This window comes from Euleptes europaea, chromosome 1 (genome assembly GCF_029931775.1).
Source record: "Euleptes europaea isolate rEulEur1 chromosome 1, rEulEur1.hap1, whole genome shotgun sequence".
Taxonomy (NCBI): domain Eukaryota; kingdom Metazoa; phylum Chordata; class Lepidosauria; order Squamata; family Sphaerodactylidae; genus Euleptes; species Euleptes europaea.
Window position 1 is genome coordinate 145,389,867 of NC_079312.1, and position 21,575 is coordinate 145,411,441.

At 40.5% G+C, this 21,575-nt stretch overlaps 1 protein-coding gene and 1 non-coding gene across 2 annotated transcripts in view; both read right to left on the reverse strand.

Moving 5' to 3' along the window:
• KANSL2 (KAT8 regulatory NSL complex subunit 2) overlaps positions 1 to 19,080 on the reverse strand; it is a 31,521-nt gene extending 12,441 nt beyond the window's left edge. The window contains exons 1-8 of the mRNA XM_056855011.1: positions 19,049 to 19,080; positions 18,049 to 18,307; positions 16,323 to 16,501; positions 12,820 to 12,934; positions 11,576 to 11,739; positions 11,197 to 11,363; positions 10,653 to 10,749; positions 5,868 to 6,121 (exon numbers count right to left, since the gene is read on the reverse strand). Of these exons, the coding sequence (XP_056710989.1) occupies positions 5,868 to 6,121; positions 10,653 to 10,749; positions 11,197 to 11,363; positions 11,576 to 11,739; positions 12,820 to 12,934; positions 16,323 to 16,501; positions 18,049 to 18,299 (1,227 nt within the window). The 5' untranslated portion in view covers positions 18,300 to 18,307; positions 19,049 to 19,080. The remainder of the gene's footprint in view (positions 1 to 5,867; positions 6,122 to 10,652; positions 10,750 to 11,196; positions 11,364 to 11,575; positions 11,740 to 12,819; positions 12,935 to 16,322; positions 16,502 to 18,048; positions 18,308 to 19,048) is intronic.
• On the reverse strand, positions 10,433 to 10,568 carry LOC130493650 (small nucleolar RNA SNORA2/SNORA34 family). The gene has a single exon (XR_008934012.1). It is a non-coding gene; the product is annotated as a small nucleolar RNA SNORA2/SNORA34 family (small nucleolar RNA).
• Positions 19,081 to 21,575: the final 2,495 nt, after the last annotated feature.

Genomic DNA, 21,575 nt, shown 5'->3' on the forward strand with positions numbered 1-21,575 from the left:
AAATTGGCAATGATAATGGTGGAATATGCTACAGACAAAATGATATGGATGGGGGACTTTAATGGAGTAATGGCACCTAAGTTAGACAGATCTGGTAAGAAGAAAAAAGCAAATAATGAGGGTAAATTACCGGCTAATTTTGAAGCTCTTATAGACCAATGGGATATGTTTGATGTCTGGAGAATGATAAATGGCAATAAGAAAGGATATACTTTTTTTTCACAGAGAAATCTCTCATATTCTAGGATAGATATGTTATGGCTCTCGAAAAGTTTGATAATTAATTCAGAAGATTCAGAGATACTGCCTAGGATATTATCTGATCATAATGCTGTAACAGTAAAGATTAAAATAGGGGAAAGGAGGTATAAACCCTGGAGAATCAATGACTTTCTTTTAAAAAATACTAAAATAGTGGACAAAGTGAAGATGGAGATATTGAATTATTTTAAGGAAAACATAGGAAAGGGCACCCGAGAAGATATTATTTGGGATGCTGGTAAGGCAGTAATTAGAGGAATATTAATTCAGCAAAATATAAGATGGTATAGGGAAAAGGAGAAAAAGAAAAAAGATGTTAGAAAAAATAAAACAAGGAGAAAGGCATCTTAGCAGAATACATGATAAAACAGCTAAACAAACTCAGCAGGCTCTGATAAGAAAATATCAGCATCAATATGAATTTTTAATCACGGAGGAAATTGAACGGAAAATTATGTATAATAAACAAAGATTCTTTGAACATGCTAATAAACCGGGTAAAATGTTAGCATGGCAGTTGAAGCAAAAACATAAAAAAGTATTAATAACCCAAATAAAAAGGAAAGGTAAGATAACAAGAGAAAAGGACGAGATAATAGATACATTTGTGGAGTTTTATACGAATTTATATAAAAAAAATAAGGTGTCAGAAATAGAAATAGATTCATATCTTAACAAATTGGATCTGGGGGAAATTTCCCAGAAAGATAAAGAAAGTTTAGATTTACCAATAACTAAGGAGGAATTAGATGATGTAATAAATAAGAGTAAATTAAATAAATCTCCAGGACCAGATGGCTTTACTGCAAATTATTACAAAGTGTTTAAAGATCAATTATCTCCTCACTTAATAGAAGTGATGAATATAACATTAATAAAGGGCATTATTCCTCAAACATGGAAACAAGCAAATATAGCACTGATACCAAAACCAAATTCAGATTTATCAGAAGTTAAAAATTACAGACCGATTTCATTACTAAATACAGATTATAAATTATTTGTTGCAATTTTAGCTCTGAGATTAAAAAAGGTATTGAATCAATTAATACATGAAGACCAGGCAGGATTTTTACCAGGAAGACTACTTAGTCAAAATGTAAGGATGGTGATAGATATTTTGGAATATGCAGAACAAGATACACCTTTAGCTTTGATATTTCTGGATGCGGAAAAAGCGTATGATAATGTTAACTGGCAGTTTATGAGTAGAGTGTTAGAATTTATGGATTTTGGGGATAATTTCAAAACTGCTATAAGAAGTGTATATACTCAACAAACAGCTAATTTGATAATAAATGGAACATTATCACCGAATATAGAAATTCAAAGGGGAACGAGACAGGGATGTCCTCTTTCCCCTTTGTTGTTTATATTAGTATTAGAAATGTTATTGAATATTTTTAGAAAAACGGATGAAATAACTGGAGTGCGAATAGGGAGAAATCAATATAAATTGAGAGCTTATGCAGATGATTTAGTTTGTATTTTGAGTGATCCGATTGAACAAATTGATAGATGGAATAAAATATTGGAGGTTTATGGAAAGCTTTCAGGATTTAAAATAAAATGAAAACTAAAATGTTGGTTAAAAATATGACTCTTTCACAACAACAAATATTAATCAAAAAGACAGGTTTTACTATTGAACATAAAATTAAGTATTTGGGTATATGGTTATCAAATAACAATCTTAACTTATTCCAATTTAATTATGTAAATCAATGGCAACAGATAAAGAAAGATTTGATAAGTTGGGGAAAAATTCCATTGTCACTTTGGGGAAGAATTTCAGTAATAAAAATGATGTTGTTACCTAAAATGCTTTTTTTGTTTCAAAATTTACCAATCTTGAAAGGAGCACAGATATTTGAAGATTGGAAGAAGGATATTATGAGATTTATTTGGGGTAAAGAAAGACACAGAATTGCATATAATAATTTAATAGAGTTAAAGGAAACAGGAGATTTGGGACTACCTGATCTGAAAATGTATTATCATGCAGCTTGCTTTACTTGGATTAAAAATTGGGTCCTCCTAGAGAATCTGAAACTATTAGAATTAGAAGGGTTTAAATTAAGGTTTGGGTGGCATGCATATTTATGGTATGATAAAGAGAAAGTGAATAAAGATTTCAATTCCCATATTATACGGAAAAACTTAATATTAATTTGGAAGAAATGTAAGGATTATTTAGAAAATAAAACACCTGGATGGATTAATCCCATAGAAGCATTTTTGAGAAGAGGTGCACATTTAAATTTAGATTGTAATAATTATAGAGAGTTGATAGAATTTAAAGATGGGTTATGGATAATGAGATCACGAGAAGAACTTCAGATTAAAGATTGGTTTATGTATTATAAATTAAAAGATATATTTAATAAAGATATTAAAGTGGGCTTTAATCACTCTAAATCTATTTTTGAGATAATATTATATAAAGGTAATAAAGGAATGATAGGAAGGATTTATAAATTACTAATAGAGATGAATTTAGAACAGGAAAGGATTAAATCGGTGATGGTAAAATGGATGAGGGACCTTGGATATAATATAGATTTGGAGATATGGGAAAACTTATGGAAAAAGGAATTTAAATTTACTATTTCGAATGAAATAAAAGAAAATTTATACAAAATGTTTTATAGATGGTACATAACTCCAGTGTTATTGAGTAAGATGAAAAAAGAAGAAAAAGCATTATGCTGGAAATGTGGTAAAGACACTGGAACTTTTATGCATGTATGGTGGTCTTGTAAAAAAATTAAAAGATTTTGGTGTTTAGTTTTGAATGAAACAAATAATCTGATCAAAGCAAAAATAAAAAAAGACCCTGCTTTTTGTTTATTAGGAATCCCAAAAAAAGGTTTAGATAGAGCTGATAGAGTCATATGCCAATATAGTTTTGCTGCTGCAAGAATTACTATTGCTAAAAAATGGAAGCAAACAAATAAACCTTTAACTAAAGAATGGAGGGAAAAATTATGGTTTTATATGCGGATGGCAAAGATTACAGATTTTTTACATGGTAAAGGTTTGGAAGAATTCAAACATACTTGGTTAAAGGCCGCCGCATATTGGGATAAACGGGCAAAAACGGATTTTAAAGCTATATTTAACGAATTATAGTTTAATGTGATGTTTAATTAAGAAGTAGAATAACAGGCTGTTTTTATTTACTGTCACAACACTTCGCCGGAAGTCCAATGGAGAAGGGCACTTTGGTGGGTGGTAGGTTATGACGCATTATAGACCACTGGTTTTCTTTTTAAAGAATAGATAGCAACCATTAATGTACTAGTTTAGGTCTTAATACTGCGTTGTACTTTTTTTTTTCTCTTTGGTTATGTTTGTATTATTTTGTTTTTTATTTCATTATTTGTATTATATGCATATATTATATTTTTTTGTTTTTTGTTTTGTATTCTTTATTAAAAATTCAATAAAAAATTTAAAAAAAAAAGATGGAGGGCCCTAGTGGAAAGACTGGAAGGAGGGCCGGAACAGAGCCAACAACAGAACCTGTGAGTGAGGCAGAGCAGATGGGCAGGGTCTGGCCATAAGGTGAGCATGAAGGCCACAGACCCAGTGAAAAAGACATCGGCCAGGACATCCCATACCACAGCTGCGACAGGAAGGATTACATCAGAACCAACTGAGCAGGTACTGGTTGGGCTGGGAACGGATGAGCCAGAACCAGGCGACCCCTATCCTTGGTAGTTGAGAGCAGAATGGAGGGTCTCATACAAGCTCACCTTCCAACACAGAGCCCTCTGGATCCTCTAGGTGCAGTGATGGAGGACATGGAGTTGGCAAGGGATCTCCTCCAAGACCATCTGATCTGCGATGTCAGTCTGAATGATGAGAGAAGACTTTTTGGTATGTTTCACCCAGGTTGGAACCAAGCCCTTATTTGAATGCTTGGTCTTAGTTTTTGCCTTCTTCAGAGGTGGTTTGGAGAAACTCCTATGAGAAACCATCGGATCCAGAGACTGGCACCGACACCTGTGTAGATCTGGAGTCAGAACAGAGCATGCCAACACAACCGACTCAGGCTTCAATGAATGCTCCCATGAGGCGGATGGTTTTGTTGCTGGCCTTTCTGAGCTCAACAAAACCAGTTCCCAGATGGCGGCTTTGAGGCAGACGCCTGGCTTTGGGGGTGAACTGTTAGCAGTGCCAGAAGGAACTGACATTGTGAGACTAACCCAAGCAGGTCACACACAACAACAAATGTTCGTCTGTTTGGGGTATTTTTGTCCCAACTGAAGAAATTTCTTTAAAAGTGGTTTCTGAGCCATGGTCAAAATCCAGACGATCAATGAAGATGAGAAAAGCAAGGTAAGCCCTCTCAGCTCAGCAGCAGCACTGAGAGGAAATGGCACCTCTCCCTTTCAGCACGTGTCAGTTTTGGCGGGGAAATGCGACCCTGCACACCAAGATGGAAGGCATGGAAGGGCACCTTTCCAGTCTACAGAAGCTAGAAAGTTCTCTCTGACGGATGTCAGGGTTGCGCATCCGCAGTCCCAATGTGTGACTACACAGAAGACCAAAGAAAAACAAAAGATCCAATCTAATCTCGAGTTCTCGCCCTCCCAGCAAGATGTCTCTGTGTTATGTGCTAAAGACTTAATCACAGCAGACAGAACAAGATAATGGGTCAACCATTTAGTCTCATTCACTAAAAGCAGAATTCCTTTCTAATGCACCCACCAAGAATCACTTGTTCTAAATAGATACAGAAGATTCAATTCCTAATGGGAAATTACTACCTATTCAAAGAACAAGAAAGTACCACTTCATTCCGAAGACTCCCTTTGTAAAAGCCTCATTATATTCAAAAAAACAATGTGTCAGGGAGAGACTAAGTCAGATATGCTAGCTATCTGCAGACAGCAAGTTGCTTTTTAAAAAAAAAACTGAAGCAGAAGCATTCAATCACATTACCCCTTTGTTCTTTACACTGGCTCCCTCCTGATTCTATTTAAATAACTTCAAAATAACTCTAAAATGTCTTCGTTCTCTTGCTTCTATTTACCTACTTTCCCCCCCCCTCAACCCCTTTGCTTCTCTCTTATATGCTCTTCCTCCATAAACCCATCCTTCATTCCTTGACCAAGACTTTTCTGTTGTTTTCTATTAGAACTCTTTAGTTCCAAGTTGGTACCAGCCTGGCTCCTCCCAAATGCCTGACAAGCACTCACCTTTTCATGCCCTCTTCGTTCCCTAACTTATCTTACATTCTACTCATGTGCCCAGTCTATTATTTCAATTGCAAGCCTGAGGATTGTGACTATCTTTTGTCTTATGTACCTAGTTTATGTAGGTGCTATAGAAATCCTCCTTCAAGGATTTCAAGGTAGTACTGTCCCAGGAGAGCCATTGAACATATTTACTGAATACTTAGTTCCTTGACAATGTAAACCCACGACTTCTCAACCATTCCTGTATCTTGCATGCATTTTGCTCTTTCAGCATTCTCCCACTTGCTCTTTTACATTAATCTTCAAACCCACATCACTACTGAAGCAATCCTACCCAGTTCAGATGTAACTGTGCCTTCTGAAGTGCTGTGGGCAGATGCTGCATTACAATACACTTACATCACTGAACTCCAGCGGCAAGCTCTCTGTGGGCCGGAGTTCAGCTGCGCTCAAGTACAGATCCGTGGACGCAGCTTCCAGCTCCTCGGGAACAGACAGTACCTGTTCAGAGACATACATCTGAGGTGGTAGCTGGATATGGAGCGGGCAGCAGGGATCTTCAGAGAGGCTTACAGGCATTGGCTTGCTGCAGGGTGCTTCTTCTGACCCTTGACACAGCTTAAAAAGTAGCTGATTGGTGTCCTGGCAAACATCTGAAGATGCAGTTAAAGGAAGTGGGCAAGATTTACAAAAAGACAAGTTTAGCCCTCACCAACCATAACTAGTTAACAGAACTGTTCAACACAGATTTAGCAACCCAGACAATCTGGGATTTTGTAGCTTCAAATAATGAAAATTTTGCAAGGGAAAACACAATATGTGTAATGGCAGAAAACCTACTTATACTTATTGTTGTTTGGAAATGTTTATATATTGAAGGACAAAACAGCAAGGCACTCAAGATACTAAGTCTGTGGGTAGCAGTAAAGTCTGTACAAAGATCCAGAACAGTTTAGATTTAAATCAGGAATATAGAAAGTTGGATTTATGACTATTTCTGATCAGCAATGTGTTAACACCCTCTGCAGATGTAGGAGTCAGAACCAAAAACTAGAAATCCTTTTGGGAGGGTGGGGCCTTCAGATTCAGGACCTAAGGTCAGCTGGTAGAAAACTTCCACAAAGAAAACTGAATAGTAGCAGCTTAACATGGATACACTCAAGGCTGGTATGTCTCTTCAGTGTTTGGTAACCAGTCCTGTTACAGCCCTGTCAGTAAGAAACATGGGAGTTTAGGGGTGCCAGCTGAAGTAGGGTGAACAGATTTGCATTTGTACCACCATCCAGGTAAATATTAATGCTGAAAAGTTTATATTTAAAAATATTTATACATTACTTTTCTGTTTGTACACAAACAATCCACTTCACTCAGGAATCCCTGAAACAGCCCAGCCACCACTCATTCAATCACCTTGCTCAAGAACAGCACATTTGAGACTGGACGGTAGTTATTCAACTCTCCTGGGTCCACAGAAGGTTTCTTCAGGAGTGGATGCACCACTGCCAGCTTGAAAGCAGGAGTGGCCACCCACTTTCTCAGGGAGGCATTTACTGCACTCAGTCCACTAGCAGACCTAAGCAGCCAGGAGGGGCAAGGGTCACACAAGCAGGGGGTGTCTTAAGACTTCCAAGAATCCTGTCCATATCCTCAGACTGCACAAGCTGAAGGGTATCCCACTTAACTGGACAAACTGGCACCCTACGACCATGTGATCCTGTTGCTGCTATTGTAGAGCAAGTTGGAAAGTATGCAAGAGATTTTATCTGCAAACTGCTTAGCAAAATGCAGTGGTCTGTAGAGCAGTTCACCTCCTCCCAATAGGCCCCTGACCACGTGGAAGAGTTCTGCAGATCTACAATGAGTGGATGCAATGGTGGCGTGTGCCTTGTCAGATTCATCCCAAAACTTTGCTCTAACAGTCTCACCTGTATTCATAGTCTGCAACTGCTCAGTAAACCAAGGGGCTGTCTGGGCTCTTAGATCTGAGGGGGTGCCTAGGTGTGATCATGTCAATTGTCCAAGTTATTTCCCCATTCCAGAGGTAAACTAGGGCATCAACAGGAATGCTGACGATATTTGTAGGAAAATCCCCCAATGCCATCTGAAAAACTATTGGATCCATCAGCCTATGGGGGCAGACCATCTCAATCAACCCCACCCCCAAGTCTAAACTACAGCAAGTAGTGATCTGTCCATGACATGGAGTATGCCCTGAAATAATCTTGGTAGGAGTAAAATGGATTAAGAACAGCTAACAGCCCTCTGCCCTGACCTGGATAGCCCAGGCTAGCCTCATCTTGTCAGACCTCATAAGCTAAGCCGAGTTGAGCCCGGCAAGTATTTGGATGAGAGACCTCCAAGGAATACCAGGGTCATGATACAGAGGCTGGCAATGGCAAACCACCTCTGAATTTCTCTTGCCTTGAAAATCCCAACAGGGGTCACCATAAGTCAGAAGTAACTTGATGGCAAAACAAACAAACCAACAAAGCAACAAAAGAAACCCCCAGTCCTCTACCAGTTGGGTCTACTGAAGGGTACAGATTACGTCCTGTGTGAGTACACACTAACAATTCTATCTGCTCATGCATTATTAGTTGCATACCTATACCAATCTTATCTGACTACCACCTGGTCCAGGAGTGTCCATTACTTTGGGCACAGGCCACACAATAAGACATTGCCACTACACAGAGCCTTACAATGATTACCTAATCATTAGAGATCCTTATTTTTCTTGCCCCATCTTATAAGGGTGGGGGGATAACAGGACAAGAGAGGGCAGTTTGGAGCACTATAGCCTGTGGTGACCAATGTTGCATCCTGCCCTTGGACAGTTGCTGGGCATACATCGTGCATGAGTCCAGTGATAGTCTTTCAATCGTTTGTCAATCTATTCAACTAAAGGACCAAATGGGGAGGGGGAGAGAAGAAGCGGGCTGAAAACATGGGGTTGGATCCCACCAAATATTTCTGCTAAAAGATTATAGTTTTTTTTGCCGACTTCTCCTCCAATGGAAGACCTCTGACTCCCCACCCAATGCTGTTCCTGGAGGCAATGTGGGATGCAGCAGGAGAAAGGATGTGAGAAAGTTAAGTTAGAGCGGTTCCTCAGTGGAACAGGCTTCCTCGGGAGGTGGTAAGCTCTCCTTCCCTGGAGGTTTTTAAGCAGAGGCTAGATGGCCATCTGTCTGCAATGTTGATTCTATGACCTGAGGGAGGGAATCTTTTGGGCATTGAGTAAGGGTCACTGGGGGTAGTTGTGAATTTTTTGGATTGTGCAGGGGGTTGGATTAGATGACCCCGGTTGTCCCTATGAAGTCTTCTGCTGAGCAGTAATTTTCACTGAAGTTCAAGCCATGGCCTCTGGCCAGCAGCATGTCTCAATCAGTCCCTGCAAAGCATGTGTGCTTTCTCTCCCACTCCTTGCTGACCTGAAGCAATAGGGCAGGGAGAGAGAGCAAATTATTTATGCTCCTCCAGAGCTGGAGAGTAGCACTGCAACTCTGCTCTCTGAAAAGGCACAGCCAAAAAAACTAAGTGGAACCTCCCCTCTGAAATGAACCTCAAATTCTATTTTGGTCCAGATTCCTTTGTGAGTTGACATTTTGCTGCCTGCTCTCTAAAACAATTCAGTACTGAGATGATGTTGAACTTCTGTTCACCATTTAGCTTCACAACAGAAACAGAATTTATAAAACCTCACAGGTATTTTTAGTGGAGACATTTTCTTTTGCACATCACAATCAGCAGTCTTAGCCATCTAAACTTGGGTTGCTAAATGAACATCTGGCCATTAGACTGATTTGCACCTGGGTTTGAATTATGCCAAATCTAAATTCAGAATAGGAGTAAAAGCTTTGAGTTGTGGTTTGAGATATAGGGTGCTTTGAAGCGCATCAAAGAAACCTGAAACCATGACAACAGTTTATTTCCACAAGAGAAGGGCAATAAAATGTGCCAGAGGGTCGGAGAAAGTAGGAAGTGGATTTCAGCTCCAAGATAGCCATTTAGTTTACTTGCCAAGTGGGGAGGATGGATGACTGTTGTAAACCATGATATGTAGTATGCAGCATGTAGTATTGTGACATCTAACCTGATTGGGGAAGTTTGGGCCGGGAAGAGCGGGGTAACAAATGGAAATAATAAATAAATAAATAAATCTAAATTGGGGAAGGTGCCTGTCAAAGCAGGCAGTAAGGTTTAAAGGTGGAATCTTCCTTTGTTCTTTGTTCAAATGCTTTGCCCAGATGCCATGACTATATGCTAGTACCCAGGCTACTCTGCAAAGGACACAGTAGGGGGTATGGGATGTATTTGCTCCACTGAAGGGAACTATATTGTACTGTAACATAACTATACTTATATTTATATGCTTTTCCTTAGACCTGTACTCATTAGCTATTTTCCATATATGTGCTCTACCTTAATCTGTAATAATCAAGTTTCTTTCCTGTTTAAGAAAGCAGATTGAATCAAGACCTACCCACATACCTAGACTGCTCATACACACTAAGAACATGCATGCACAGGGGAGCTAAAGTAATTGAAAAACTCTGCACTTTGTACTTGCTCAGAGGCAGCCTTACCAAGGTACCCCGATGTACTGATTATGTGACAGGCTGGGTTTTTGTAACTTGGGGTGGTGGCACAAGAAGAGGGAACATGGTTTTACATGTAGGCAAACACACAACATGCATGTGAGAACACACACGGAGGGCAGGTTTGTGACACTGACTACCTTCTTTGAATTGCTCCCTATCTGAGGTTAAGTTCTGACTGTCTAAAAACACAGAAGAGTATAAATATAAATTTCAATAAATTCTAGTGGTTTTCTAAAAAATGGCATTAGGAATTCTAAAAGAATGCTCTACTTGTAAACTTTCATAAATAGGAGCCTGAAGCAACTAACGTATTTGGCCTTATTTCAGCATAAAGCTTTAATTTTAAACTTTCTGAGATCTGGTTGTTGCTTCCAATTGAATTGACTGTTCCATCTTGAAACTATGGAACAGCCAACAGACCATAGGAAGGCATTTATCTGGGCTCCTGTTTGAAACCAGCGGCTACAACAAACCGTCAGCCTTGATTCAGGGCCAAGAAAATAGGAATTTTGACTACAGCTCTATAATGGTCAGATAGGCAAAAATACTGAACCAGGCAACTAAGAAGTTAAAAGGATACGAGTAAGGCAATGTCTTGTCATTGGGAGGGACTGGTTGGAGCACCGAACGTCATCCACAAAAGCCAAACATCTCTGGCTGGAACGGGTGGTGTGTGCCTGAAATGGACAGACCAGAGCACAAGACAATGTTCCAAGACTATTTGTGGAAAAGCCTTATACAGGAATGGATTCTTACATTCAATGATGAAACATGCAGCTAAAAATCAATGTAAAATCTTTTCCCACATGTATGCACAACTAAAAGACAGAATTGGTTAAACAAATGAAACTGGCAGGATGAAATCATGAGAAGACCAGAAGAAATAGAGCTTAGTCATAAAGGCGCCTGCTAGTCAGTAGATGTCAAGAGTTAGTTGTCCTCATACTGATCTCACTGTGCATTTTGGACTATGAATAGGAAGCCATAAAGTTTTTAGCTGATAATCTTTATATCAGCAGCTATTCATTGTGTGAGGGCCAGTTATTCATTGCATGAGAGCGTTATTCACAGGGATAGCCTACACCCAAGCCTACACCTATAAAAGTGCAGTCTGACTCAAGTACCTGCTGAGATGCACCCTCAGTAGCCAACATTCTACGCTCCTTCAGCTGTCGGTGCAGAAGGGCCTCCACACCATACCGCTGACGATATCGTCTCAAGTATTTCAAACGTTTTAGGTTTTCACGCTCTTTAGACAAAAGTCCCTCTGGGCCTGTCAGAAGGCTGCTACCTGGAAGACACCAAGGAAGCATCCTCAAGACAGACATAGAAGACAGACATTGGATACTACCCCCCGATTCAAATACCAGCAAAATAAAAACATGGTAACTTTGTCATTTTAAAAGGTCGTGAAAATGCATTTTGACCCTACTTTAAATTCTTGGTCAGCTTTAGCCAGGCTTCTGTGGCCTACCTCACAACTACTAAGTGGGAAACACTGACCTATGGCCTCATGTTCCACTTTGCGGCTGTGCAAGTACCGACGTTTCTTCTCTTTCAGGAGGTGTTGGAGCCGTTTGAACTGGTCGATATACAGAGACTGCAGCCGGATCAGCTTCTCTCTCATGATCAGAGCCACTTCCTCAGCAGTGTACACCCCAGCATGTCTGCCAAATAACCCAATTTAATGAGTAAGGAAACTGACTCACACTTTATACTTCCTAGTCATCAACAGGGAACAGAGTTGGCAAAAGGAAGCTATTTAACAGCAAAGCGATCAATCAACTAGACCCCAGCGGCCTTCAACTGGAATACTGTTAACCATGATACCACCTATTGAGACAGTTCAGCATTTTCCTCAAAGTATACTGACTTGACAGCTTTAGCACAGAAGGCGACAGCATATGCTTTCCCATCAGAATCCCAGAAAGCCTTCCAGGCCACAACTACGCCTCAATCATAGCATGTGCCAGGATTGATCACAATGAGTTGGGTTGTAGTAGCAGCCAAATATTATCAAGGGCCTGACAATATGTAAGATGACCATTACTGTACTCTGTGGGGCTGCCTGTTTTGCAATCACCAGCATGTGCAGAATACATCTGCCAGCCTCTTGGCAGTGACTGAACACACATTTCCCCACTAATCCAACAAGTGCAACAACGCTCAACAATGCCACCCCAGCATTCCATGTGTGCACCAGGTTCAGGCAACAGCAGTGTACAGAGGGTTGTTGCAGAAATGGAGCTTCTCTTTTCAGACATTCTGAAGCCACAGCTTCTTTTGGAAGAACTGAGGGCTTTATTTAACCTATTTATTGGTCATGATTAGTCAAATTTGGTAGGTACAGGTTTTAACATTTTATAAATGTTTGCTTTAAACATCTGTTTCCTTCCTAAAGCCTTTGGGATATAATTAAGTTATACATTTAAAATTTAGATGCTTCATAACCTGTGGTCAGCACATGAAAAAGGGACACTTTAGTAAATACTGCATTATCAGAGAATGCCTACATCTGCTTAAGAATAGGAATAAACCGCCACCTATTTATTCACATATCTAGCATTGCTGTACCATGCTCTACCATTTCCCTGAAAAATTCATACTAAATTGCAAGCTCCGAGATCTACAAAGCTTTTTTGTCTGCAAGAATGCTATTAACAGAAGGAAGCTTCTTTAAACTGAATTCCTGATTTTTATTATCTTGCCACTAATTCAGACAGGTATCACCATATTACACAACTCACTTAAGCGGGTCCTCCTGGTCACTGTCAATGCTGTCTGCTTCACTGTCAGGGTCACCTCTCCATGTGTGATCCACAGTAAGAGGCTCCTGCTCTCCATCACTCCAGCTGTCCTCATCTGAAGGAGAGTATCCCATGGTATTTGGTATATACAGAAAAGTTGACTGACAACTTAAATCAAAATAAATTAGCGTGACCTCAGGAATGCAATTCCTTCCTGGTCCTGCCAGGAAGGAAAACGGTATGATTAAGATCTATACTGTAAGGCAGAAATCCATCAGGTAGTTCAAAGCTGTTAAAAGGACTAAACCTCACAAGACACCCTGCCTTAAAACCCACATAAATACCTGCTTCATATGCTGACCTGAGCCTGCCCAACTAAAGCTTAACTTAATGGAAAAGCCCAGCAAGGCAGAATAGGACAAATTTACAGGGATTTGAAGATTTTTTTTTAATCCTGGTTTTCCAACCTCATGATTTCTAAGTTTTCTGGAATAGCACAAGCTATCTAGGCTGTACAACTCTGAACACTTAAAAAACCAAAACCATGAAACTAGATAAAAATCCTGCTAGATTCATTAGATACAAGTTTGTTCAGCCTCAGGCAACCCCAGGTATATAGGTATATAAAATAGATATACAAATCAAACATTTACTGATAATAAATCATAAATTTACTTTTAACTAAAAAAATTTTTGCGACCCCCACATTCAGTTACACAACCCCATATGGGGTTGCGACCCACAGTTTAAGAAGCTTTGGTTTAGCTGTTATATAGAATCCATTGTAAGCCTAATCTTTTCTATTCCCAACTACCTTTGAACCCTTTGCTCTTTCGCCCTTTTTAACAGATCCAAGCAGGCAATTTCCCCTATCATGTACTGCTGGCATCTCTTGTAATCAAACATTTGGGATTAAAGGAAGAAGCATCTGGATATAAGGTGTTTTTTGAAGTTAGCACGACATAATGAACTCAGAAAATGTACAGCATGTCCTCAGAGTTATATTTTCAGGATTTTTTTCTAAATAAAGCAATCCACAGGTAACTCTCACACCCAAGCTAATGTAGCAACCAGACATCTGTAGACTCAACTTTTATCTGATGTAGCACCTAACATTGTAAAAAATATTTATGGTCAGAAATAAAAGCTAAAACAAGGTGGCCGGTTTCTTTCTCTCTTTCAACAATGTTGTAAATGTCACCACACTATAGCAACCTATTGAAGTGGAACAAAGCGTGCTGAGGAAAAAATCAGCATGGCTTCTGCAAAGGCAAGTACTGCTTCACTAATCTTTTGGAGTTCTTTGAGAAACTGAACAAGCATGTAGATAATGCTGACCCATTAGACATTATATACTTGGACTTTCACAAGGCTTTTGACAATGTACCTCACCCATGGTATACGAGGAGGGGTCCTTTTATGGATTAAAAATTGGTTAAAAGAAAGGAAGTAGAGTGCTTTTATTGGAGGAAAGTAAGCACTAGGGTCCCACAAGAATCATTATTGGGGCCGGTGCTATTTAATTTGCTCATAAATGATCTGGAACTGGGGGTGGCCAATTTGCAGGTGACACAATTATTTAGGATAGTGAAAACTGAAGCTAACTGAAGAGTTCCAGGAGGATCTCCACAAACTGTGTAATTGGGCAACAAGGTGGCTAATAAAGTTCAGTGTAGGTTAAGTGTAAGGTGATGCATATTAGAACAAAATATCTTAACTTTAAGTACATGGCTATAGGATATGAACTTGCCAAGACTGAGAAGGATCTTGGAGGCATAGTAGATAGCTCAATAAAAGTATCAATCCAGTGTGCCACAGCAGTGAAAAAGAGGACTCTATCCTGGGGATTATTAGGAAAGGGACTGAAAGTAAGACAGTCAATATTAAAATGCCCCTGTATGGATCTATGGTGTGGCCTCATTTAGAATATTGTGTACAGTTCTGGTTACCATATCTCAAAAAGGACATTAGAGAGCCGGAAAAGTACAGAACAGGGGACCACAACTGTGGGGTTGGAGCAGAGTTGCTATGAGGAAAAGCTAAAGAGACTGGGATTTCTCAGTTTAGAAAAAGATGACAGGGGTGGATGCATGATAAACATTAAAAAAGATTACAAAAAATTATCATTGAATCCCTCTCTTGAATACTAGAACTTGGGCACATCCAATGAAGTTGGTGGGCAGTGGTTTCAGGACAAACAAAAGGAAATACTTCTTTACACAATGAGTGATTAAAATGTAGAATTCACTGCCAGAGGATATAGTGATGGCCACAGGCACAGATAGCTTTAAAAGGGAATTAGATAGATTTGCGGAATGTAGGTCAATCAGTGGCTAATAAGCATGGCGACTTAAGGGAACCTCTATGTTCAGAGGCCGTAAACCTCTGAATACCAATGCCAGGAGGAAACTTTAGGGGAAGACCTTGGCCTCTACGCTCTGTCGTTGGCCCTCCAAAGTAAGTCTTTGGCCACTGTGTGAAACAAGATGCTGGATTAGATGGACCAGTGTTCTGATCCACCAGGGCTTTTTTTTAATCAGATGGCCATTACTAACAAACAAATCAGAAATTTACCAGGTTATAGCTTAGATCCTGCAGTTTACAGGAGAAAACACTGGTGATCTTCCCACATTCTCTGCTCCCCTAGAAGTCCTTTCTGGCAATGGAAATATTGATTTCCAGGGAACTATGTGGACTAAAAAATTTAGAATGCAATGAAGAGGAAGGAGGAGAAATCATCCCCTCCTTCTGCAAGTGTCAGCTCCACTGATGCAAGAGTCAGGAGGGCAGTTTCACCCATTTCCTACTCTTCAATGCAATCTCCTAGGGCCTTAAGTATAACATTTCTTGTGGTTGAGACTGCTGGGCAGGTGAAGAAGGTAGGAAGGAGCCGCCCATTGTCAATGCCTTTTGCTGGCAGATTGTGTGTTCCAACCCAAGATATTTTTAAATAACCCTTAATTTTGAACCAAGAGGCCATTTTGACACTTTTGCCCATACATGTTATTAGAGTTATTAAAGGGTCCTAAGTGGACAGAGAGGGAGGAGACAAATGTTTTAAATAAAGTACAGTAGCACTGGGAAACAAGGGCTCTGAAAATATCTTGGGAAGCATACCAATTTTGAACATTTATTTATTTATTCAATTGATTTATATCCTACGCCTCCACACCAATGCCAGGCTTGGGGCAGCTCACAACAACATACCGTAGTACGCAATTTAAAAACATTATTTCAGTTAAAATTCTTTAGCACCTTAAAATTAAAACATAAAATAAACATAAGTAACAGTGATACATGTTATGGCTGTAAGACCACCAAACTATAAATTAGAGGGAGGTCAAGTCTTTCTTTTAAGAGGTTTTTATATCCTGGCTTGTTTTGTTGTATTGTTTTAGTTGTAAGCCATACCAACCAGACCTAAATTTCCTAAAGAAATAAATCTTGTTTTAATGACAGGAATAAAATCTACCAAACCTGCCATTATTACCTATTCAACTTACCTAGTATCCTGCTTGCCTCACTGCGGCTGCTCTCTGCAGTCTGGGAGCCCAGCTCTGTCTTGGCGTAGGAGCTTAGTTGACAAAGGAGAGACTCTCGTATGGGGCTAGGATTTGACTTCTTTATTTGAGCCTGTAGTGCCATAGCATTTCGGCGAGCATGCTCAGAACAGAACGACACTCTAGATGGAGAGGCAAAATAGAAATTTCATTATTTAATTACCTCAGTACCACCTATTTTCAAGTAAACAAGCAAGAAGTGTTTGTATTTTGTTTAAAAGAATGGGTAGTGTAAGAGATACGACAATTAAATTTTGTAAGGGTGCAAATAATTTACATTTCAGTCAAATAGAATGTACTCAGTTCTAGCCAGTGACAGAATTTTAACAGTTCACAAACATTAATAACTTTGAATGTAAAGGCAACAAGGTGTTGTTATTAACGAGGCAACAAGGTGTTGTTATTAACAAGGAAAAAGACAAAGTGGACTTGAAACTCTCACAAGGTCACCTTAAAAAAAACAACGGACAACAGAGGAAAAGAGCAGATGGCAAGACAACACACAGCACTTCAACAGGGAAGAGAAGATCCATACACCAGTGCACTCTTCTCATCAAAGTATTGTTAAGTGAGCAATGCAGCATACCATGGAGTATCTGGTAATGTCACATCTTTAAACTGCATGTTATTTGCTACAAACAAGACAACAAATGTTAAAAGTTCGAAGAACAGCAAAATCACAAAAGACTTATGAAATATAGCTCCATCTTGGGCTATTAAGCAGAAACATTTTAAGTATTTTGATTACTTTATTATTACCTCTTATTCTATATAATGTTATTGCATACTTGCCCGCCAATGTAATTATGTTTAGACTATTATGAATTAGATATTATAAATCAGGTTTAAATATACCAGTTAGAAACTATTAATATATCAGAATGGTTAGTTAAATATAGCAAGAAGAGAAATGGAGGATAATATGCTGTCTTTTTAGAAAGATAATAAGTTGCAACATGGATCTTTAATGGTAATATAGATGGTAGTACGCAGGCATTTTAAGTTAAATAGGTTAGTCTATTGAATGTATAAAATATTTTTATCATCTAGATCAGCTAAATTGTTTGTACGCATTGTAGCAATCTTAATTTGATATCAAGTCAAAATATGTTTTAATTTTCAGATTATTTTGTATTCTTGTTACATTTTCTGTTTTTTTGTATCTTTTAATATCTATTATATAATAAAAATAGAATTAGAAAATTAAATGTTTCCCAAGCTTCCGACAGCCAACACATACAGCCAGCCAGAAAAAGTTTACTTTAACAACAGAGGTTTGCAACCTTTTTGGCCCAAGTGAAAAAACAAACAAAAACAATGTCTAGTTGTGAAGATGTTGGCGTACTGGCAAACAAAATCGGGGTGGAGTTCTGCCCCTTAAAACACAACTGCTGCTGCATGACCTACAACATATATTTCCAGGGTGACCAAAAGCAGGCAAAAGTTTAATTTAAAGCAGCAATGGAGTAGCTGCCAAGAACCAAATCAAGAGGTGACAGGGCTTCATTTAGCCACACACACCCAATATGTTCAACTAGTACTAAAAATATTATTCTTTTGTTTGGCTTTAACACACGTCACAAATTATCTACTTCCATGCCTCAAAATGAGAGGGGACTATATTAAATATTACCAGTCACTACAGAATTTGAAGATCTGGAAGACATACCCATCCTTCTTCTCAGGCTTGGGAGCCGCATTTGGGCACCGCTTCCCATTCTTAGTAGAAATGTAGCTGCACTGCTTGAAAGGGGCATTCCTGTCTTCAAGAATGTGCTTAATGCAGAACTCGTGGCCCTCCAAGCGAGGCTGAGAGCACTGGCGGTGAGCAAAGGCACACAGCAAGGCCTCTTGTGGCCTTGGTACTGGGGTGAATCGACCCCGGCTAGAGGGCAAAACGTGGATGCGAATTCTGTTCATGCCAAAACCTACAAGGAGAAACGCCAACAATTCACTTACGAAGTGACAACAAGCGTATACGCTACTTCATGTGAATCACATCCCCACTACAAAGGATTTTCGCTAAGCAGCTTTAAGAAACACAGTGGTAAGTTCTCCCGTTCCCAGGAAAGAAAACCCCGCACAGAGCCGGAGTGTAACTACTCAGAAGGTAATGAAATACTTCCCTGAGCTACCCTTCCCCTCCCTTTCTGGATGTTAACCCTGTTCCTTTTCCAGACAACCAATGTTCAGCCCCCATCTTCTGAGGCACGTTCTTAAATAAAAATTAAGCATCAGAGGCAGAATCCTGGTTTACTTGTTTGTTCCTCTGCAAGGGCAGGCCAATGAGTTGCTGTGGTTTCGGCGTGGAAAAGAACCTGTCCTGTAAGGAAGAAGTAGAAGAGGAAGGTTTTGGGATCGTAATGCAAAAAACAAAAAACCCACAAAAAAGTTTAAAAAAATATCACTCTTACGCTCTCTCCTTAACATACCCTCTGGGGAGAAAGCTCGTCTGCCTCAAAAAGACCCTCTCGCCCCCCCCCCGTGCCTTTAACCCTCCCCTCCCCCCCCGATTCTCTATCTGGCCCCCAGGCGCCCCCCCCCTCGCATTCTTCCACCGTCCAGTTTGCCCACGCGCGAACAGAGGAGGGGCGAACGGCCGTGCGCGGGAAAGCTGCGCCCCCTTCCCCACCGGAACCAGCGCCCCCTCCTCGCCGCCGCCATCTTACCTTCCCTCGCGCCCTAAGTTTTCACGAGCGCCGTAACGAGGAAGCGGACTGGCAACACGAAACGTCACTCAAACCCGGGGCGTCCTATCGAGGCCGAGCAACCTTCCGGCAGGACGTTAGGGGGCGGGGAGAGCGGCCTGGCCCAGCCCGACCGCCTCAGAACTCGGAAGCTAATCAGGGTCGGTGACTCGAAGAGAGGCCCTCAAGGGAGACTTCTGCGAAGGAAAGCCACGGCGGGCCGCCTCTGCTCCTCGCGCGCCTTGAAAGCCCCTTGCTGGAGTCGCCGTAACTCGGCTGTGACTTAACGCACTGTACACCCACAAACACTGCTCCACCCCTTTGGGAGACCGGAGTCTGAGCGACAACTGCTGGAGCAAATAGGATCGCGGGATTCTTGCCCAGCGTCCCGCTGGGCAAGAATCCCGCGATCCTATTTGCTCCAGCAGTTGTCGCTCAGACTCCGGTCTCCCAAGGGGGTGGAGCTTGAGCGGCAGTAGCCGGATGGCTCGTGTCGGGTTCCGTAGCTTCGCTTTTTGAGCTGGGGCGGCGTTGCCAACTCTGGCCGGGAACTCCTTGCCTGCGGAAGGGGGGTGCTCAGCAGGGATGCGATTCCGTGCCGCCCTCGCTTAGAAGCTGCCATTTCCTTCAGGAGAACTGATCTCCGGCCCAGAGACCAGCTGTAATTCGGGAGCACTCCAGGCCCAACCTGGAAGATGGCAATCCAAGGCTAAGCGCATATAACCTTACCTCACACCCGTGCAAAAAAACTAGTTATGTCCTGGAAGCTGGCCCCTTAAAATACCACTGAGGACACTTTCAGGTAGAGGGGGAATGACTTCAAATTCTTTTCCTTTGTTTGCACCTCACCATGAAAAGGAAGCTCATTTAGTTCCAGTCCTAGTGCAGAGATTTGTGAAACCTTGAAGGCTGACGCATTTGCTGTGGTGTGGCCTTCCTTAGGGTTGTACTATTTTAATCAGAGTGCTACAGCAAACACTGAAACTGATGGGGGGGGGGAAGAGATGGTTTAAGTTATTGTGGTAATCCTCTTGACAGCTCCGTTTTGTGTGTGATTATTCAGAAGCAAATACTACTGAATTCAATTGAATTTATGCCAGGCAAGTAGGAATACATTGTCCAATGTCATAGATACTCAGGAAATTTCATTTAGATCAGGCCGTAGTCCCCATAATAGCATTGTACAAGAGGTAAATACCTCTTTAAACAATGACTTTATAGTTGACATCAAATGTACTTTTGTTGAACATTTTTGTAGAGGTACGACACTAGTGCAGACAAATTAATGAAGCATAGCGTTCGCTAGAAGATTAATTAGGGGTCTGGGTCTGATATGGGATATGATTTCTTCTATAGCCACATTGCAGAGAGAATAGTTCATGCTTTTCAACTTCCTCACCAGTGCTGTTGGATTATCCCATGAAACAGCATTGAGGGGTTATGAAGGGATGTCTTAAAAAACACTTCAAGGGACACACGAGTAAGTTTCTTTAATACAGGTGTATGCAACTTTAAAACAATTTCATTCAGACATAAAGCATTATGGTAACCTTTTATATTTTTAAGGACAGCGCAATTCTAAGCACATTTATCCAGAAATAAATCCCAGTGAGTTCAGTGGGGCTTACTCCCAGGTAAGCACTCACAGAAATAGTTTGTCATTTTAAGAAGTAGGAATTATTCAGAATGTGACCTACAAACTAAGGAAAGGTCAGCTTTGTTTTTTTTATTTATTGATTTTTAGCGTTAACTGAAGTTACTATGTTTGTTAACTGGAATAACTGACGTTTGCAGTCCACACTGTAATCATTTTCACATTCTTTACAAAGCCATAATACAGGATATCTAAAAGTCTCACCAGAGCCAGTGTAGTGCAGTGGTTAAGGCGCTGGACTAGGACCCGGGAAACCCAGGTTCAAATCCCCACTCATGCCATAGAAGCTTGCTGGGTGGCCTTGGGCCAGTCACACACTCTCAGCCCTGACCATCTAGTATTTGGATGGGAGAACTCCAAGGAATACCAGGGTTGTGATGCAAAGGCAGGCAATGGCAAACCACCTCGAAAAGTCTCATCTTGAAAACCCTACGGGGTCCCCATACTGTGACTTGATGGCAAAACATATGTCTCACATTTAGGAGTGATTTTAAACATACCTAAACATTTTAGATCTATGAAAACTGAGAAAACCACCACCAGGGCTGTACATATGCTGCGGTTTTACAACACAGAACAATGCAAATGGGTGCAGAACTCAAGAGTCTTGAAAACCTCCACTTTCATGAAAAATAAGTTTCTAGCCCTTAGGGGTAAAAGATTTTTTAAAAACAAGCGAGCAACACAGGCTGAAACCTCAGAAGCTAGATTGTGGCTGAATAAGATTGCTTGTAGTTAGAACTGGGCTTCAGTGCCCTACATAAGCTCATTGAGCCCGACCTTCAGTGCCCTACATGAGCCTGACCTTCGGGTTGGGGAGAGGATAGAAATGTACTAAATAAATAACCATTCTCT